This window comes from Toxotes jaculatrix, chromosome 22 (assembly GCF_017976425.1).
Source record: "Toxotes jaculatrix isolate fToxJac2 chromosome 22, fToxJac2.pri, whole genome shotgun sequence".
Lineage (NCBI taxonomy): Eukaryota > Metazoa > Chordata > Actinopteri > Toxotidae > Toxotes > Toxotes jaculatrix.
In genome coordinates, this window is record NC_054415.1 from 13,312,711 (window position 1) to 13,334,092 (window position 21,382).

The window sequence follows — 21,382 nt, forward strand, 5'->3', positions numbered from 1 at the left end:
GTGACCACAGTCAGGGCTACACAATCAGTCTAGATTTTTTTGGGGACCCGTTGAGTTCTGGGGCTCCAGAACAGCTACCCACTGCGCCCTGTAGATAACACAGCGCTGGAGCATTAACCCAGGAAATACCACCATAATACACACACATATACCCACACTGAAGCAAGGTCAAAGCCACTGAGCCCTACAGTCTATTCCTGTGTCTGTGATTCTATTAGGCTTGACACTGGATTAGCTTCCCTGATCTCTGCGGCTGATTTGGGTTGGTTATTATAACCTATTACTGCTCAGTCTCGCTCACTCTCACACACAACCTGCGCGAGTGTCCAGATCACACAGTTCTCAGCTGTCAACCTACTCCTGTGTTGAGTCTTTGTCTCACTGTCCTCCTGAGGCTCTGTGTCAGGCCGGCGGAGAGGGTGTGGATTTAGATGTAGAGTGCTTTCAGCAAACAAATGTGTCACAAAGTGTTTGGGAAGAGGCAGAAAACTGATTTAAAAAAAAAAAAAAGAGGGCAAACGGAAGAAATCAAAGTCAGAGTGTGTGTGTAATCAGAGTGGATCTTGTCAGACGTAGGGCATAATGAAAACTTCAAAGTGATGAAGGATTATTTTCCTTCACCCTCTGAGCAAACGGCTCTGACATCTGACACTGAGGCCAGTCTTGTTTTGTCTGCCTGGCCTGTTGTGTAAGAAGGAGATGGACCGAGGCTGTCCTGTTCTATCTCTTCATCTCTCCCTGTCACACATGGACTAAACAGGTGTGTGTCAGCGCCGCTGCCCTCGTTTATCCGATCGACCCGGGGAGGGAGAGACATGTGCCGCTGAGGGTCAGGCGGCTGCAGGTTTCGCTTTGCCACCCAAACACTTCAGCAGATGGTTTCACTCATTAGATCAGCGTCTCTGTTTGCAGCGCGAGGGCTCGGATAATCAGAAACACAATTCGGCGACAAACTGCCCTGTAGCGATTATACCCTCACACTGTGGCCTCTCAGCGGTACATGGTCACCTGCTGCTGCGTCAGTACTGTGCAGTCTCTGTGAATTTATAGAATTTAATGCCACACTCTGTAACACAATATTCTAATCAAAGGTGCCCTGTGGAGTTTTCTGATTACAGACAGTGTTATTCACCAAAATGCTATGTGTGTATACAGAACATGCTGAATCAATTTCCTTAGCCATAAAACATTTGCAAAGCAGATTTTACTTTATATAAATACTTTTGGGCGACATTTTTACAATTTTATTATGAACCCTGCATTGTTAACATGTGTTTTCACTGTTTGCCTGCAACCCCTGCAAACCTGGCTCCGCAGTGTTACTAAAAGTAACAGACTCTGCAGGGTCTTTAAGTTACTTCTCTGGTGTACTTTAGAGACGCCCTCCCCACCCCCAACTGCACTGACCAGCACGGTTTGTGCTCAAATGACTTTTATTAAAGTTTTTTATCTGTATCATTTCTGGGAATCATCTGCGCTCAGCTGGAATTCTTCATTTTAGTTTTAAGCAAATGGATGGACTCGCTGACAGTTATGAGGACCAGTGTCCTTCCCGGACTTCAGCTGTGCTCTCAAAGACAATAAGGAACTGAACCGTGTTAACTGTTACTCCATCGAAAACTTGGCAATAACAAGATAACACCAATGACTTATTGCAGGTAGACTCGCTGGTTTGTGGAGTCAGACTCGCTGCAAGGTGTGTGTCCTCATCTGTTTTCTCTGTCAGGTGAAGGAATGTGTACCTGTAGGTATGTACATGTGTACATACATGTACTCTGTGATACAACTCACACCTGTGTTGTGCACAGACACCAGACTTTGTTGAACACACCACACTTTGACCTCAGCATGTCTATAAACTCTGCCTCTTTCCACACCAGCTTTTATTACCAAACGCACTTTACCATCACTTTCCCTCTCTTACACACACACGCACAAACGCACTCCAAACCAAATCCACTGGCCTCTGCGCCCCCACGCGTGCACAAACTAGTTTTCTCAAGGGATAATCACCGTGAATGCAGATGACTCACCTGGCTGGAGGCAGCGAAACATTCAGAGGGTAATTCACTGTTATGATAGGAATTCTGCCCTTCCCTGCTTTTACCTTAACACCCCGGGGGTGAAAATAGAGCGAGGTGGGAGGTGAAGAAACACAGGGAGGATAAAGCGGCTCATCGTAACAGCCAAAATAACAACACGAGGTTTCAAATTCACTCAAATAATACGTGGTGTTGTGGTCGCGTCTGTCACTGATTAACACTGTATTACCCCTCTCATCTAACTCTCGACAAGAAAGATTAAAGCGTAATGTTGATCTATTATTTTAGATGTTACCTACCAGCTATAGAAAAGGATTACGCTGTGGTTAAAGGGTGGGAAAGAGATGTAGGAGTATATTCCAAAACTGTTACTTGAATGAATTCCTCTCTTGCCCAAAAGCATATTTAAAGTGTATCTGTGCCTGCTCCATTGTTTTTTTCAGTCACGTTTCTCATGCAGCAAAAGTATGAACCACGCGGTTAAACACATTCTCATTTTTAAAATTCCTCAATAATCTCCGACTTGCACCACAGGTTTCCCTGTGTGGAATCCAGCACTTCAGAATTCTGGGATGAATTCGCCGATCAGAGGAAAGCCTGCAAAACCTATCTGGCCTTTCCTGATTTTCCTCACCGCTCCTCCTCAAACAGAGCAGATGGCAAAGAGGTTGAGATTAAAACATTCTGATAGAGACAGACTTGCAGCCAGATTCCCAGTGCTACAGCTCTGTCTCTGATGCACAGGTGCAATGCTTTCATGAAACTCTCAGCAGGTTCATTTCATGCAGGCTTTGGAAAGGCTGCGTTTATGTTTCTGATGTCTTTCTATCCGTTTGGCTTTTCCTCAACCACATAAAAATACTTTCAGCACCACACAAGCCACTTTTAAATAGCTGTATAATTAAATGGAGCCGTTCAGCATACCTGCGATTCCAAGCATGACTGTGCCTATACAGTGAATGTGATCAGCAGCGTCCATCACATTGTTTCTCTTTATGTTCACACCTCCGTCCACCAGAAACACATTTTCCTAATTTTGAAAATTTCTACAGTTTTTCCGTTTGTTAATCATAATTTGCCTAAAGAAAAAAAAATGACTTGGCTGGAAACTGAGCCACAGACTAGAGCTCTCCATCTTTCATTTTCTGTCTCTCTCTCTCTGTGCCGTAACATCTGGAGTCAATTGGACAGTATTAGGGCTCAGACATTGCCGGGTCAAAATCCCTCTGGAGGATTTGTTGGTTTGGCACACTGCTCCGCTAAGCCCCATCACTAAGCGCCCTGACTGCATCATCACCGGGGTCTCCACGGTAACTACAACGCACACCATTCACGCCGTGGTCTCAAAGTGATACAGTTGTGGTTTCCTAAGCTGGCAGGTTTCTGCTTGGAGCCACATGGAAAAAAAAGGTTTTAATAAATGGGTCAGGGTTGTTTTTATTTGAGATACAGTAATTATGCTTCATGATGATCAGGAGTGCATCAGGGTTTGACTTACATGACTTACATACAGTACAATGTCACATGCCTTTTTTTTTTTTGCCAAAAGCCTCAGTGAGTTTTGACTCCAGTAGTTTACAGTGTTTCAGGGAAACTGCTCAGAAACTGTCTTGTGGTCCACACAGATGTGTCATCCAGCTTAGTGTGCGTTTACCAAAGTCAGGTTCAGGGATCTTCGGGCATTGATGGTTGTTATTGTGGTCAGAATCTATATTTACAGAGGTGACATGGGGAATTATTTAATGACAGCTGGCTTCTTTCTGTGATCCGGCCTAAAACCTGTTATTAAAAATCAGAACTTTAAAATTAAATGTAAGAACGTTCTCACGTTTAATAGACAGAAGACAGAATCTTAAGTATGTATTAATACTTTATATGTAAATTCTTCACTTATTCTGTTTTATTAACCCTGGTTTATGTTGTATTAATGCCTCTGTCCTGTCCTGTCTCCTCCACGTGTGTTTTACTGTAGTAGCTGACATATTCTGAAAAGCGTTTATTTAGCTGTTAAGTATATTGATAACACTCTACCACAGTTATCAAGCATTTCATCGCCAGTGATTCTTATTAGAGTGCTTTTGTTTTTTCATTTTTAGTGTTGAACTAGAATCCTGCATTTTAGCCCAGTTACCTTGTTTGCCTTTGCCAAAGCACCATCTCTACAGCCTTTAACAGGTCCTTAATAAAGTGACGCACCAAGCAAAATGCTTGTTAGCATTCAGTACCCTGGAGGCCTAAGTGGTTTTCTCGTCGAGAGTTTTTTCCTTTACACATTTTCACCAAAGTCACTGCTTTCTCTCTGAATAGCTTGTAAAATTAGACGGCAGCTCCACTCATCACAGTCTGTAGTTATAGTTCCAGCACAGCCTGCATAAGAATAGAACACAGAAAGGAAATGCAAGTGTTCTAGCCGTTACCACAGGAGTTGGCAGAAACACCACAAAGCATATATATAGCTGTGCTTCAGTTACAGCACAGTGGGAACCTGTTTGACTAATCAGATTGCTTTGCTGAAAGCCTCAGTTGTGTAACTCAGTTAGTAGAACACCTGAACATGTAAAGCCGACAGCGTCCATCTGAAGCATGCAGTAAAAACAGGCTCGTGGGGTTTGTCTGAAAGTATGACAAGCAAAATGCAACTTAAGACTCTGGAATTGAAGCAGCATGTTTGTTTTTTCTGCCGGGATTTGGGAGATCTCAGCGCTGTAAGCTGTAGCATTTACATTTACGGTCCACTGCTCTGCTCTTAGGGAGCGTCGAGTTGGGACGACTCGATGAACAGAGAGTTTTGGAGGCCAGTGGTTGGGGCACGTCAGCACTGCTCTCCTCCTGCTCCTCATGCAACGGTGAATCTCTAATTAGTTTACAGCAGGTGTCCTTACATTTTTAGCCTGGCAGCTGAAACAGAAGTTTAATCACTTGCCCTTAGATCCAGGATAAGTACAACATAGATACATGGAAGATAAAAATGCAGTGAATCATCGCTATGTCCACAATGCTGCTATTGTTGAAGTCCCTTTAATTTACTGGATGTTTTGCTGAAACATTGCTGCAAGTCTAAGATGAATTGGTTTGGATTTTTTTTTTTTTTTAATTTAGGTGTATGTTTAGTGTTTGAGAGTCATATGAGAGTTATACAACAAGATGCTAATTTATTGCCAGGATAAATGCACGGAGTTGAAAGTCTCATAACGTCTACCATTCTAACTCATTGTTCATTTCCATGAGGCCTCTAAGATTGTTGTCTTACAGACTAAAACACTGGGACAAATGTGCAGACGCCTGAGTTTATTTTCCCTTCCTCTTCCTTTCCTCTCCTTCTAAAGTGTTTGACAGCAGTTGGCTTGCCTTATTAAGCATTACTGCCAGTAGATTACCAGGCTGGAGTCCCAGTTACAATCAGTTCAGAGGTTAGACAGTGATTTGCTGGTCACTGTTGTTTTCATCCCAACTTCTTAAAATAGCTTAATCTTCTCCCACTTTTATTTCTCCCTTAGCCTCTTTTTGCCTCCCTGCCACATTCAGTTTTCAGTTTCTCCTCTTCCTCACTGCCATCATCAGGTTTCTTTCTTCCTATTCCTCCTCATACTCTGGGTCCACAGTATTTGGTGCATATCATTGCTACTGTAGCTGCACATTAAAAATGTCAGTACCATGACAACAGCATCAGTTGGTGATATGTCAATATTACCAATAACTCAGGAGAAGGATGTTGCTCTCAAAGGCTGCATGGAAAAGAAAAACTGGGGAAAAGGAAAGAGAATTGAGCTCGCAGCAGAAAGTGAAATATGCACTAATTCTCCTACAGTCCAGCACTGAGAGTGTCTTCATATCACAGCTGTTTGCTTCTGTCTGGCAGCCACACACGTGCCCAGGTTTAAGCATTAGCTGGCTTACAAGCTAAATGCACCATGTCTTCCAAATCAAGCTACTGTGCTGTTTTATTGGATGTATTTGTTCAGTCAAATGACAGGCTGCATCCACACTCTGATCTCTGTCAGTCACACACACACACTTCAAACAAAATATTTCAAATACTTTAGGTTGATATGCATATTTGGTCTAAGTATTTGGTTTGTTTGTTTACTTGTCAGCAGGATAACACACAAAGCAGTGAACCCATTTGTACCAAACTTGCTGGAGGAATGGGAAGTTAGCCAGGGAAAAAAATCTGATGTACTAATGGTGTTGAGAGCTTTGAGTTTGTTGAATTTGGTGCAGATCCTGATGATAATCTGGATCTGGTAGAAGAAAAGACTGAATCTACATTGCACACAGAGATGTATTTACTATGCTTTTGACAAATAAACCATTTGTGCAATCAGACCACTTCCTTTTTCCTTTTATTTTTCTATAATAAGAGCTACAGGGACGTGTTGAATTGTTTGGCCTTGGCAGAGTTATGTGCTCCACTTAGTGCCATTCTAGTTCCACATATTTTTGATTATGATCTGTTTGACTGCAGAAGTATCAAATGTCACCTTGAAGCAATGAGGCTCCTGTTGTGGTTTCATATTTGTTTGAATTGGCCTGTGGTTCTGTACTGTTCTGTCCTTCACAATCCACCATGTATGCAAAAACAACTACAGACATGCACACACACACACAAACAAACAAAAAAAAAAGGTTCGGCACATATTTAGTCAGAAAAACACAGACAGGAGTGTTTGTTTTGAGGCTCACAGAGAGGTGTGTGCACACACATACGTGCTGTTCTCCATGTAATAGTCTATGGTTAACTTGGCCGCTGGACTGACAAACATTTAGCTCAGATTTAGAGAGATGAGGTGCATGTGCTCGCTAATAAAGGCATACATAAGACACACACACAGACACACACACACATTTTTCCCCCTTTCAGTTTCCCTCTGTTTCAAACATCAGTCTGAGGCTGGTTTTCCATGTGTGTCAGGTTTACATTCCTCATGGTGGACCACATCACTCAAAAGTGCTCACACACACACATAGATAGCCTGAGATGATCTGACTTACTGTGCCACAGACTTCACTGACATAAAGAACCAGCTCTGAAGCACATTCTGACTCTTGCTGCACATTTTTGTATGTTAGTGATTTAATGGCTTTTTCCTGCTTTTTGTGGTGGTGAACTGTTTAATTTAACAAACACGAAAAGGCAAAATCTGAAACACAAATGTGGTAAAGCCATGTCGTCCGCACTAATGCTTCCACTGTTGCAGCTATACATTCAAAGTTAGAAGGAAAACGAGATTAAGATACAGCCTTATCTTTAGTCTTTAAGGTCACAATTGGCACTTTAGTCTCATGATTCTGCAGTGAAATAATAAAACAGAGAAGAGGACTACTGCAAAACATCCTGATGATGGAGGGAAACAATAAGGGAAGAAAGCAGAGAGCAGGAGGGTGGAGAGGGCAGAAGAGGCAGCTGATGCTGAAATAAGAGGAAGGTTAAAGAACTAGTTTGTATGATGAGTCATCTGACTATGTTGGAAGGCAAAAGTTTTAATAGCTCTTTTGAATAGACAGCCTGGATAGATGGGTGAGAAGCAAATACGGGGTGATGTGTGTGCACACTCTTAAATCCTGTGGACGTCCAGGTGGGTTTTCTGGTGGGACCTTAAAGTAGAATGTTGTCCTAGTGGCCCCTGATATCCCTCACCCCTCGCAGTGATCAGCGTTGTCCACTCTGAACCCTGATGCCTTGTCCTCTTTATCTACACACTCAATAAGAACATGAACATACTGCACAAACGTTTGATCATTTTGATTTTACCCGACATGTAATCTCACTGAAGATGCTGAAAGTTGGCATGCAGCTGAGGCTCAAGGCTCTGTACTGCATCTCTTTACAACAACACATAACATCACGGAGCTTGACCTAGACGTGCACACGAAACACCCGGAACATCACATTTATGAGCCTGTTACTCCTGATGACACAGTCAGAGCCGCCACTGCAGAGGAAACCTCTCTGTGCTCCTGCTAAGACGCTGCCACACTGAGGCTGATTATCTGAATCAATCCCTCGTGTGTTAAAAGATCAGAGGGTGTGCGTGTGTAGCTTCTACCCGAGACTCTCACACACTGCACGCAAGAGGCACAATTTTGAAACTGTCTCTATATCGGGGCAGTTCTCCCATCCTCTATACCTATCTATCCACTCACCTTTGTGCGTGCTTACATGTGCAGTTATGCGTGTTTCTGTGTGCAGCGGCTCTAAGCTTCAACACGGGCTTGTACCAGATTAACAGCTTCAGTGAGCGTGGAGAATAGGTGAAACGAGACACATTTTCTTAGGAATGATTAGCGCAGGTCATTCGGCCACAGAGAGGGGAAAAAGAAAGTGATTGGCTGTCCTCATAAAGGTAAACCCCACACAGGAAGAGTGTGAGTCGGGCTTTAGAGATGGATGAGTGCACAAGTGGATAGAGACAGGAGAAGGAGGAGAAAGGAGTGAATTGAGGATGAATATGAGCAGACAGGACTGTGAGATGATGAGCGGACGAAGGAGGGATAATCTTAGGGAGGGGGAGGCTGGCTGGACACTAACCTAATGGCTCTTGAGCCTCGTAAGCTGATGTTATGAAGGAGGTGAAAGAACCATCACTAACTTGTCTACAAACATTTGTTCCTCCAAAAATTTAATAAACTTTTTACTTCTACTTCGGCAGCAAGGATTCCTTTTCATGTGGGCACAAAGTCCCTACAGATACACTGAGTCAAGAGAGACAGGAAATGTCAAAATGAACAGAAGAATTGTTCTGCAGAAAAAGGTGCGCGCAGCCTTTTGTATTTCCAGAGAAAGCTGTGTTTACCATGTTTGCCGTCTTAAGCCTTGATCAAACTCCAGGACGGACACAGACAGCTGCAGACTTAAATGCAACCAGCAGACTTGCTTCTACGCACACCACAAGCTGAGATATGTGTACACAGATGTGTTCCACACATGAGGGCGAGAAAACATGATGCCAACTTCCTGACAGTAAGAGCTCCTTTGTTTCTTGGTTATGGCTGAACAACATAAACAATGTGTGTGTGGGCACAAGTGCATTTGGCACTGTCGTAGTGTAGTCACAAACACAGGTGTCCACACAGGGATCCACTAACTAATCCACTAATCTCACAGAAGATATAACCAAATTTACTTTACGCAAACCAGTGGGAACCATGAACTAGTTAGCATGCTATCATTTCCTAAGGAGTGATGTACAAAGTACAGCTGAGGCTGACGGGAACGTCATTAGTTTGACGGGTATTTGGTTATAAACCAAAGTATTTTGACAGTTTAAAAAATTTGACCAGCTGATGTTGCTAGATAAAAAGTTCAGGGACTACCACAGTCACCTTAGTTGTCAGGTTTTAGAAAGAGAAGCCAATGAAGACAGTACAGATTTCTTCATTATGTATTTTTGATTAAGTATTGAGCACATCTAGCATAGTAACGCTTCCTATAGCAGGGCCTCTTTTACAGTGATTATAATGATAAAACATTGGCACCCAAAACAAGGTCCTGTTTGTTGTTGTGTGAGTGTCTGAGGCAGGCTGTGTTGTTTTGAAGGGAAGATTCATTGGTTTAATTGTTCCATTTATCACTCGGGCAGATTCTTTGAGCGGAGGAATCATTTAAGAAAAGCGGTCTGGTTCGCTGGCAACAGAAAACGCCAGAAAACATTGATCCAATATTCGTAATAAATTAAATGGAGTCACATGGAGTGTTGTGGTGGTGGGGGAACGACAAAGCCCCAAAAACCTGCATTCCAGTTTCACCCAGTTCTGTGACTATTTTCAGGCCACAGTACCATCTGAATGTCACATGAAAAATATATTTTCCTTGAGCAATTACCCATTTGAGTGTGAAGCACAGCGCTCAGAGGCACACGGTGAATTTCTTGTAAACATGCTTACTGCTATGTCGAATCTCTTCTCGTTTGAGGAGGAAAGGTCAGTTTAAGGAAAACTGTAAGGTTACACAAAAGATGCTGGAGATAATCTTGCTGTAAAGACAACAGGCTGGTACTGAGCAACAGCTACGTATTTACTGTCCTGAACACAACTGCACAGAATCTCTGATAACCTGGAGATGAATGTGAGGAATCCCATGACAGTTCCCTGAGGCTTCAGATGTCTCTCCTTGCCCAGACCTGCTGCTTTAGTAATTTACAGTATGTACACTGCATTTACTCCTAAAGTTAACCGACAAACACGGAATAAGATTCGGTGGAAGTTGCATTTCTGTGATTACTGTAGCTAAAGGATTGCACGGTCCCCTGTGGGTTAAGAAACTCTCCGACCTTTTTGGCTAATGGAACGCTTTAAATCCACCAGAAAATCTTGACCTCGATCGAACCTCAAGCCCGAGGCAGTGCGGCTTCTTGTACTTCCAGGAAGTTTGACATTTTGGAGAAACAAGGTTGGTGAATAGGTTGTAACCTCATCTGCTGCCAGTTTCAACCGACAACAGGGTCAACAGCATACATTCAGAGATTAAAGTTTGGGGTATGCATAAACTAGTTTGCATGAAGCCTGCCGTCACAGGGAGGGGCGAGGTGTTGTCTTCTTGAAATGGAAACAACAGCACACACTCTTGATATCAAAAGTCACAGTGTTGCACTTATACACTCACAAACTGACAGAGGAGAAACTAAAATAAGAGGATGACTGAAGCTCCCTTTGCCTGTTTGCTTCTCTCTGTGCAATGAGAGCCGATACAGCTGAACTCCCAATAAAGCTGTATGAAGTATGAAATAGCCACTGAAACACAAACCAGTAAGACAACATGTTAACCAGCAGACACTTTAAAGCCATTTTCAAACTGCTGCTGTGCTAAAAATCTTTTTATAACAGCAACATGGATATTAATGCTGTGTGCCTCTCAGAGTGATGAAAGCATTTAGATCCATCTTGAATGCTTCTTGTTTGCATTTACACTTTGCTTTATTGAGACAAGACGGCTATCTAAGAGGGGAAAGCTGCTGCATGAGTCGAGACAGAAAGACAGGGAAAGAGACAGAGTTTGTCTTTCATTGTCAGATCGGTCTGAAAATAGATTCACCTTGATGTCTTTGAAACAGGTGGACTCATAATATCCTGACAATCTGTTGCTGTGCTCCAATATATTTTATTGCATTTTATCATCTGGGAGCATTAACATCTGCTGCCCACGTTCACTTTTCCCTTATCTCTCACACGCCCACACTTTGACTTTCAATGACTAAATTTATACACAAACCTTGTGTGTAAACTACACCTAATTATAACCCTAACCCTAAACTCAAGTCCTTGCCCTAAAATAACTTCTTGCAGAGGTGAGGACGGGCAGAGTGTCCTCACTGGGGAGGTGTTTCCTCATTTTCCTGTCCTTGTGCCGACATTTGTTCCTACAATAAGCGCAGAAACACGGAACAGCTATACAGTACAAACGCACATAGTCTCATTATCACCCTGCCCACTGAGCAAATTATCGCTCACCCACCGAGCCTCATTAGCCTCTGCCAGCCTGAATGTCAACATCATAAACTACAGTGAGGGCTTTTATGACAGCGATTATGGCAGCAGGAGGGGAAATTAATTTGTCTGACTAGATGCAGTTTCACGGGCCAGGCGCCTGATTTACAAAGAGATCCTTATTCGCACTCTTGGATTTAATAACCAAAGCAGAGCGACTGAAGTTGAGTGAAAATTTAAAGGTTATGTCAATGTCAATTAATGTCACATTGTCAGAATGTCACAGTTTCGACTTTTATAAACAGTCTTGTCTGATTTAAAGGGAGGAAAACCGACTGTTTGTGCCACCACAAGTATCATGTTTGATATTTTAGTGAGCAGATGTAATGTTAGTGCCATCCAGGAGTATCATGACACAATGTGGAAAAGAGGCCAGAGCAGAATTAATACACTGGAGTTAGAGCCAGTCACCGAAGCTTTATGTCTGGCACACTCATGCCCTCCCTTTGGCACAAACATAAAGCATTATATAATTTAATATAATATAATGTAACATAATATAATACATGTAAGTAACATCCAGTGGCATCTTAAACAAAGATGTTATTGAGATACATTTATGTTTAAAAGAATACTTTTTTTTTTTTTAAATAAACTGTGTTTAGAGTGTTTTTTTCAAAAAAATATTTTACATACATTACACATTAGAATACATTTTTTTTCCACCATTAAGGTTGTTTTTTTTTGTTTTTGTTTTAAATTTGTTTCAGTCACAGCACTGAAGTCTTAATATTTATTTGCGGTGTTTCCAGACTGAGCCGTTTTCTGACCAGTTGGCCTACTTTTTATTTGACTGGGAGGGTAAAGCTGGTTTCGTGCGGCTTGTGTTAACTTGGGCTTCTTTTTTGTTGGATTTGGGTGCTTTCCCAACTTTTAAAAGTTATAGGCTACATTACAATAAATAAGCTATTCCGTTCTTCCAATTACTGTAGTATAGAAACTGTCACTGTGGCAACTTTAAGTAGAAGCGGGAGCAGAAGAAACTGAGGTTACGCTGAACATTTTTCTCTTTCTTCCATTCATTCGTGAAGACTTTTTATGCTGATTTAATATTAACTAACTCACTTATTGAATCTCATTTTTTTTATGACAGTGTGTGTGTGTGTGTGTGTGTGTGTGTGCCCACATGACCTTTGGACCAGTTTTGCATCGCCACTGTTGTAGATATTTGAGACGATACAGAAACGAACTGGTGTGATTTAGTCATAACAAAGACGTGTGTGTGTACGTGTGTGTGTGCATGTCTTCCCTGAGTCATTGATTGCAAGGTGACATTGCTGCCGAACAGATGCACCACCCCTTCATCAACAGCTGTATCATTCAGCCATGATGCTGCTGATGGGAACAAGCCCCTCTTCCTGCTCTCAGACGTCTGTTAGTGCGTTACTCTTCCCCTCTTTCCTGCTTCTCTCTCTGAAAGACATCTGAACCTTCACTTGTCCACGCATGTTTTACAGAAGATGCGAGTGTGCAGCATAAACACCAACTTCCCGTCATTCCATAAAATGCACATCACCACATGCTTATCTCAAGGAATTCCATAATTGCACTGGGTGATACAGAACAAAAGCATGTCATGTCCTTGTGTTCAAGCAGAGAAATTTGACTCAGCATACAAGGCTTCTCAAAACCTATCGCCTTCATACTCACTAAGACACATTGACAACATACGGCTTAAGCATAACCACTACACTACTGATTCAAATTCAGCTGATCACATTGTAGAAGCCCCCAGAGGACCGGCCAGTCAATCGATAATCATGAACTTGTGTTCATGGTTCGGGGCTGCCCCACACAAACTGATTATTGAAGGTTGTCGCAGCACTTCAGCAGAGCACTTCAGCTCCATCCGACCTGACAGGAACCAAACGGTTCACAAACACAGAGGTGAACAACATTTTCTCACAGCAGCTATTTATATAGTGTACAGAGATCCGAGTGGTGCCAGTCTTTTTATCTAACTCTCGGCAGGAAAGCAAATAAACACATTTCTCAAAATGCCAAACTCTTCTTTCAGAGGTCGGAGGAACATGTTGATTGACTCTCCAAAGCTGGAGTTAAAGAAATGAATAAAAAGAAAACACAGTTCTGTAACTGGCAACAGTGGAAGAGCTGTAGTTGGAGGCTGTTAATAGGTGGAACTTAATGAATGAGGGTTAGTCAGTCAGCTTTCCTTAAGGAAATAAAGTCTGGGAAAAAGAAAAAAAAAAAAGAGAAAAACAACTTTTCCGAGAACAAGGAAGTGGTAATAACTCTTCCCTGAGGCTGACACCTCCTGCACATCCTGACCCGTGCTGACTGGGAATAAGCATGTGGCGATCAAACTTTTTTTTTTTGTGCACACACAAACGTTAGAAAACTGCTCTCTGACATGATGTTATTCTGTGTGATATGCACATGCACATACTGATCACTAGAAGGTTTTTTTTTTTGTTTTGTTTTTTTTCCAACTCTTCTTAAGGAAACTCAAACACTAAAATAAACTGATGACCAAAACACTGGAACCTATTTAGGCCTGAGCACATAAGTGGATGAGAACGAGCAAACCATGAGAGAAAAGGCTGCTTTGGTGACATTTTTTGGCTTCAGCTGGAGGCAGGAAAGAGGAGAACCATAGCACAGCTGCGGCGATGTGATGCAATCTTTAACTCACATGTCTAACAAGTGTGTTTTTTGATTGTTTTGGAAAGAGAAAAGTGAAACAGCGTTTGACATTTTAACAAAAGAAAAAGTAAATTATACCCTGTCTACTCAATAGCTTAATTGGTTTGATGCAGATTCTGGTTGTTTGTTTTAGAACAGGTCTTTGTCTGATGATGTCTGAAAGCCTTACCTATCATTAAATATAAACTACAACTGTTTGACCTTTCAGTACCTCTCTAATTAGCCAACCGTAGCAGGGTGTTCCCATCTCACAATCATCCTGCTGGTCCGGGGATTCAAACTGGCAACCTTCCCATCACAAAGCTGCCTCTGCTTCTGTGCGCTACACCCACACATTACCGTCAAACTACTGTGAAACTACTTTTGAAGTTGAGAGCTTGTGTGTGTGAGCCATGTTTCACTCTGCATATTTTAAATGCTCCTGCCAAACATTTCCATGCATTATTCTGAAGAGAATTATGGGTGTTTTGTGTTGTGCAAGTAGCAGCATGTTAACTTTACGTAACAGTATGCTCATAACAAGACACGCACACTAACAGCTGCTGTTATTTACATCACAGCAACAGAGCTGAAACCAAAGGTTCCCACAACTCTAATCAGCCACTGCTGTAGAACGTAGACTAACATTTGTTCTACTAGAAGAATAACAAGCCCCTTACAAGTTTGTCTCTGTCTTTTCAGATCTTACAGGTGAATCTAGTGATGTCAATCCTGCTGTATGTGATGGTCCTCGTGTACCTCTATGGTATCCAGGCAACCAACATGGATAGCAGTCGCCAGGGGCAACAGCATCAGCAGCAGCCGAGTCCCGACCCTTTGAACTCTCTCATCATCCAGCTGCTTCAGGCTGACCTGACGAAGGGGAAAACCAGGGGGAACCAGAGCCAACAGGGTAAAAGCAGGGACACGGAGCTCCAGGACACACTGCCTCCTCTTCTCAGTACAAACTTTCCCTTAGAGGACCAGGGCGATGTGGAGCAGTGGGGGACAGGGAGTCGCAGCAGCGGGAGCAGTGACGGCATGGTGGACCAGCAGGTGATGCTGTTGAACTCTGACCTACTCAGGCAGCAGAAGCGGTACAACTCACCTCGGGTGCTGCTGAGTGACAGGCCACCACTGCAGCCGCCGCCTCTGTACCTCGCAGACGATTTTGTGAACAGTGGACCGGAGGGCGGGGCAGCAGGAAACAAGACACGAAAGAAGCGTTACGCTGAGCACAGAAGCTACCGTGGGGAATATTCTGTGTGTGACAGTGAGAGCCAGTGGGTGACAGATAAAACCCAAGCAGTGGATACCAGGGGGGACCCTGTCACTGTTCTGGCCAAAATTAAAACCAGTGCCACGCAGGACATTAAACAGTACTTTTACGAGACACGCTGTCGGACCCCCAGGCCCTTCAAAGGTGGCTGCAGGGGCATCGACGACAAGAACTGGAACTCGCAGTGCAAGACGACGCAGACGTACGTACGAGCGCTGACGCAGGTCCGCAATTCAGTGGGCTGGAGGTGGATACGCATAGACACTTCATGCGTCTGCGCATTGTCAAGGAAACGTCATAGGACATAAACAAAACAACACAAGAACCTGCCAGGGACTACCTGTTTGGAATTCTACTTCCTACATAGGATTTTGTTTCCTGCTCTCAATGCTCCCCACCACGAGATAATGTGTCATGGTGTTGAAGAGCAACATTCTGCTATAAAATGATACTTTTACTGAAGAAATCTTGGGTCCATTAAAATGATATTTCACATGAATGTGCTGCAGATCCACAAACCGGTTCAGCACTGCTGTCACGGAAGAACTTGTTTGAGAGGGACAGGGAGGGAGGGCGTGAGTGTGTGAGGGAGAACTGTACATATAAATTATTTAAATTATATGAAATGCATGTAGTTTATACATGTTAATCTATCTATATATGACGTATGAATATATTTGTGTTATTTATTGAAAGAAGTCTTCTTCAAAAGGAAAAAAAATGTCTATAAAAAAAGGAATGAAACAAGCTATGAACTCATTTTGAGACCATAATGCAGAGCTGGGCTGCAAAGGTGCTTCACAGAAAGACTTTACATGTGCCTTGACCAGTGTGGCTGCAGAGCAGAGAGATAGGACATGGTGACTCACCGACAGCAGTTGCCGCAAATGTTTTGAAGGTGAACCTGATAAGTGACAGAGCTGCAGGGACCTGTTCTGTCCTGCAGTCCAATGCGGGGGCCCAAATTCTTAGCGTTACCACTTAATGAGACAGATAACGATATCAGAGGGTACAAGGAGTTCTGTGACCAAACATAAACACTTCCACTATGATCAGAATTGACCTTTCTGTCATGTTGTACTACACCTTACGTTCATTTATTCCACTCGGGGACGAAATAAACATAGAAATTTCCTCGTGTGGAATCTGCTGACAACGACCGAAAATCCAGCGGTCTGGTTTTCCTCAGGCCACCTCGATGCTGTTCACCCCATTTTAATCTCAACTGGTATCATGAGCTGTTTTTGTTTCTTCCTATTAATAAAAACCTATATTTCTTAAAGTTGGAAACACTTCATTAACAAATTCCCTTTTAAGTTTTTGAAAAGAATAATAATATGGTGACAAAGATTATGTAGGTGATACCATGTTACACTGCTTTAACAAATACTACAGTCCTCCTTTAAAATATATTTTGACCAGCTGTTCCCTACTTTACACTGGTGATTACTTATTATCAACTCTGAGATGGAGTATATAGGGTAAATTTTCTGTCAAGGCTGTTTTCCAGTTATTGTACAGTAGCAGCCATTGCAGAAGTCCCTCACTCTGCTCGTGTCCTGTTATAGGAGAGAGTTGTCTTATTCAAAACAAATCAAACAAATCACCATGAAAAAAACAAATCCAACACTGAACTGATTCTGGTAATAGGTACTGCCTGATATATCGTATTCCTCTCTGCCATAGAGCTCCACTGTGGTCTAAACGCATCAGTGAGCCACACATGAACGTGAGCACTGTAGTTTATTTTGTCTCAATCCCTCAAAACACCGTCTGTAAATATTCGACCAAATCTGTAGCTGAAAATAGGCCGTAACAAATTCATTATTTACGCCGGTTTGAGTACCTTACTATTAAAAACAGCAGTGCTGAGCTGTTTTAGGGGATTGTTTCTCTTAAAACAATCTCCTTTTAAAAAAGAAAGTACACATAACACTGGGGCTGAAAAGGGAAGTCAGAATTTATGGCCACACAGTATGTGGAGAGGGATTAATGCATTGCTATCCTCAACCTTAAAATGCCTGATTCAAAAGTAAATTCTGCAGTTCCGAAAAAAACATTTTCTGCTCGTTTATTTCCAGGCTCATGTTAAGGAAAGTCCAGGGAGTTCAAGCCAGTGAGAGAAACAGTGATGGTTGATCAGAGGTTCTGATCAATAGTCATTTATTCTGCTATCTGATCAGATGTTTCACACTTCAGTTATCTCGCCAGTTACAGCACAGAGTGATGACAAAGATGGAACTAAATCTTTATCAAATGGGGTCAGCGGTCAAAAGACGTGACATCGACAATGTGGAAAGACAAAGTGAAGAGAAAGTGTGTGCAAATTTGTGTATGTGTGTGTGTGCACAACAGCGATGCTTTAGGGTGCTGAAGCTCAAACTTCCAGCTGCCTCACATCATTGCAGAAAGTACTGTTCTAACTAGATGGCAAAAATCAATTATCTGCGGGACTAATGTAGAACAGATGCAGGAAGTATCTAGAGGGACTTCTACAATGGCTCCCACTGTGTGCAGTGCTAATGCAGGATAAATGCAGGGTGAACTCTAAGTCGAACCTTTGGGATGCTTATCACCATAGCACTCGTATTATCTGATATTAGTTACAGTGCTTAAAGTTTGGAAAATCCAGAGAGGCGTAACATCATAATAATTTATCTGCAAAGGTTCCAATCAGACCTGGAACTTGGGAAAAAAAAAAAAAAGAACACACCCTGCCTCAAAAAATGAGCTTTCAGAAACACACTGAGTAGTGAAAAGAAAACGGTAAAAGCAGCACAGTTGATAAGCTGAAAAGCTCAGACACAGATCTGATTTCATACCAACAACCTGCACAGAGACAACGTGAGAGCGACACCGGAGATGCAGAGAGAGGCAACGTGATTGACAAAGATATGAATCAGTCATTATCAAATTCCTGAGAGGTTACTGCAGAGCACAGAGATATGGTAAGAGTAAAGGTATGCTGTGTATTAGACAGCATGCAAAGACACGGGAAGACTCAGCCAATCAGAGGACACACAGAAGAGGCTTCCGGTTTACGTGTGATACATAACATATGATTGCTAGTTTCACAGCAACACGTCCTGGGTTACCATGAGGTATGTGTCATCTTGAGTAACAATCAAAGCAATAACGAACACTTTAAAGAACAGATTCCACTGTGTTGTTTCAAAATGATTTTGAGGAATAAAGTTTTTCAAAAATGCATAGAACGTGTTTATGAAATGAAGCAATCTCAGTGTCAGTTAAAGGGTCAGAGGACTGCTGCTGGACTGAGGACGAGATGCTGCACATATGTTTTTGTTTTTGTTTTTTAACCATTATCTAGGGAGGATTGGTATGTATTAGCTTTTTTTTTGTCAACTGATCTTTGGGATTTAAAGGAAAAATCCACCTTTGAACACTAATGACAGGAGTAGTGGGAACGTACCTGTCTGTGCACCCTAAGGACGCTTTTGCTGCATTTGCGTTCTTCTTCATGGATCATTGGCCAAACGTGTGACGTCGTGTCCAGACAGACAGCATATGTTCAGATTATGTTGTCAGCAAAATCAAACCTTAACAAAATGTCCACAAATTACTTCTGGTAGTTAAAGGAGATCATTGGCCTAATACAACACCATGCATCATTATCCCCTCAGTGATCATCATACATATTATCATCATTCTAACCTGAAATTAACTCCACAAAACTCTTTATTATATTTTCCATTTGTCCAGAGGTTTGTTAACAGGTGACACTGAGCTAGCACTGCTAAACATCCTGTTAGTCCATGGAGGTTGATTAAGTGACAGGCGACTACCCTTTCCACCATTATTAATGGGCAAAGTCAATGGGAGGTAAACAAATGTCAGAGCAGATACCATGAATTGCTTCAGAAAAGGTAAAGATAGAATTTGAAAGCGATTGAGGAAGTGACAGAGAAGCCTACAAAGGAGTCAACATCACACTGTGCATTTGAAGATGGATGTTCTTTTTTTTTTGCCTCAAAAGCCTTCTTCAAGGCAGAAATCATGTTGTTTTAGTTGCATTCATTTGAATGATTTGTTCCACATGGCACAGAAATACAGGTGCCTGGTCTGGACCTTTGTTGGTTAATGTTAAACTGAGCTATGTGAACTCAGAGCAGACAAACATATTTTCTGCAGCTGGATGTGGACCAAACTCAAGCACTGGTTTCAGTCATTCTGAAGCACTATCCATATTTAGCAGATTAAAAACATGCTGGGAGCACTGAATAAGAGTGTGACTGTCTTCCTTTGGTTGCGTTGGGTTCTGAGTGGCGAGCAGCTTCCTGCACATAATCAAATGTGTATGTTTTAATGATATAGTAGTATTTGCTACATTCTGCATGAAGCAGAGTACTGGAGCGCATCTTGACTTGACTAGTCACAGAAACATTTCTTGTAACTTCTGAGATGGAGCAAAAATGTTAGCTTTACCTTACACTGAAGAAACAGTTCTACTCTCAGAGAAGGTCAGGGCTTTTTGAAGTTTTAACCTTTGCATATTTTGCTGCTTTAACAGACTTTGAAGGAAACGATAACAGGCATAAATCTTGGCGGCGATCTCAGCCAAGTCAGGGCACCCTTCAAACTCCAGCTCAAGTCATGAGGTCATTCACTGCTGATTAGCTCCCATCAAAGCTTCTCACAAAATGTGACAACACCAATTAGACCTCCCATGATTATCCATCACCCCTCTCTGTCTCTTAGTAACCCCATCATCCTCTGGCAGGAGAGGTTACCTGGAGGTGTCATCAGAAGTACACACCTTCTGAAACACACACTATTCACACAGGGATATACAGGGGTGTTAGATTTGTTATTAATTTGAGGCAGGTGAGGGAAGTGGTTGGAGGGAGCAGCAGAATGTGTTGTCTCTAATGACCCAGGGGTTTTACAGAGGGGTAAATCTGACTTAAGGAGATGTACATACATGCAGAGCTGGGATTTGAAGCAGTAGCTTAACACTTGTCAGGCTGCAGGGGAGAGCAGATCAGCAACGCCTTCGATCTGCTGACTGAATGTGTGCTTATATTTCAAGTGCTTTAGGAGCACTTGATTGCAAAGGGGAAATTTCACTGAATGCAAGAGACAAAAGGCCTTATTCTGAGTAGGACTGAACAGCGGCGAGCATCTCGGTAAATACTGAAAGAAAGCAACACAGATAATTTAAAAACATTTTCTACTTTTGCCTTTGTTCATAAGTTTAAATCATCCACACCATCCAATTCTTTAGGAGGGTGCAGTAGCTACCCAGGGAGTGCAACCTATGCATTTGATCTTTTTTTTTTCCTCTCACTCTTACAGCCAGAACTAAAAATGCAGACATTGCCAAATTGTCTAATCTGTGATGTCACTCCGACGTACAGCTCCAGACAGAATTAACGGGGGAACATGGCAAAGGTGATTGTAAGAGAAGCCAGGATGATTACATATTTGCAAAGAGAGGCGTTGCTGAAACACTAGGCGCCTTGTAACTAGCGAGAACCTCTCCTAAAACTTTATGTTACATGCCTTGATTAACACTAATGATATAATATGAGAATCAGCTGAGGGCCAAACTGCAAATAAACATCCCAAAATTGCGTTCTAAAGGGTTTTTTTCTGCCTCTAAACGAATTAACATTCACCAGGATTTTCTTGCATTTCATAGCATTCCTTCTCCTCCCTGCCAGCCATGTTACCAGACCTCAAAACGAAAATACACCATATGTTATAAGTATGCCAACAGGTAGCAGAGCCGCTTGGCCTGGGTGTTAGGGTTTTAACTTATATCCCTGTTGCATGCTTGACGAGCAAGAAAAGGTCGTGGATTATATGGGGAAATTGGATTATATTCATTCAGTGTTGGACAGCACCGACTTGACAGACGTGGACGTAAAGAGGGCTTGCTGAACTTCAAGAGGTTTTTCCTCTCAATCCTGCG

General features: G+C 42.3%; 1 protein-coding gene across 1 annotated transcript in view; it reads left to right on the plus strand.

Moving 5' to 3' along the window:
- ntf3 (neurotrophin 3) overlaps positions 1-18,077 on the plus strand; it is a 29,805-nt gene extending 11,728 nt beyond the window's left edge. The window contains exon 2 of the mRNA XM_041030660.1: positions 14,871-18,077. Within this exon, the coding sequence (XP_040886594.1) occupies positions 14,871-15,755 (885 nt within the window). The 3' untranslated portion in view covers positions 15,756-18,077. The remainder of the gene's footprint in view (positions 1-14,870) is intronic.
- The last annotated feature ends 3,305 nt before the right edge of the window (positions 18,078-21,382 follow it).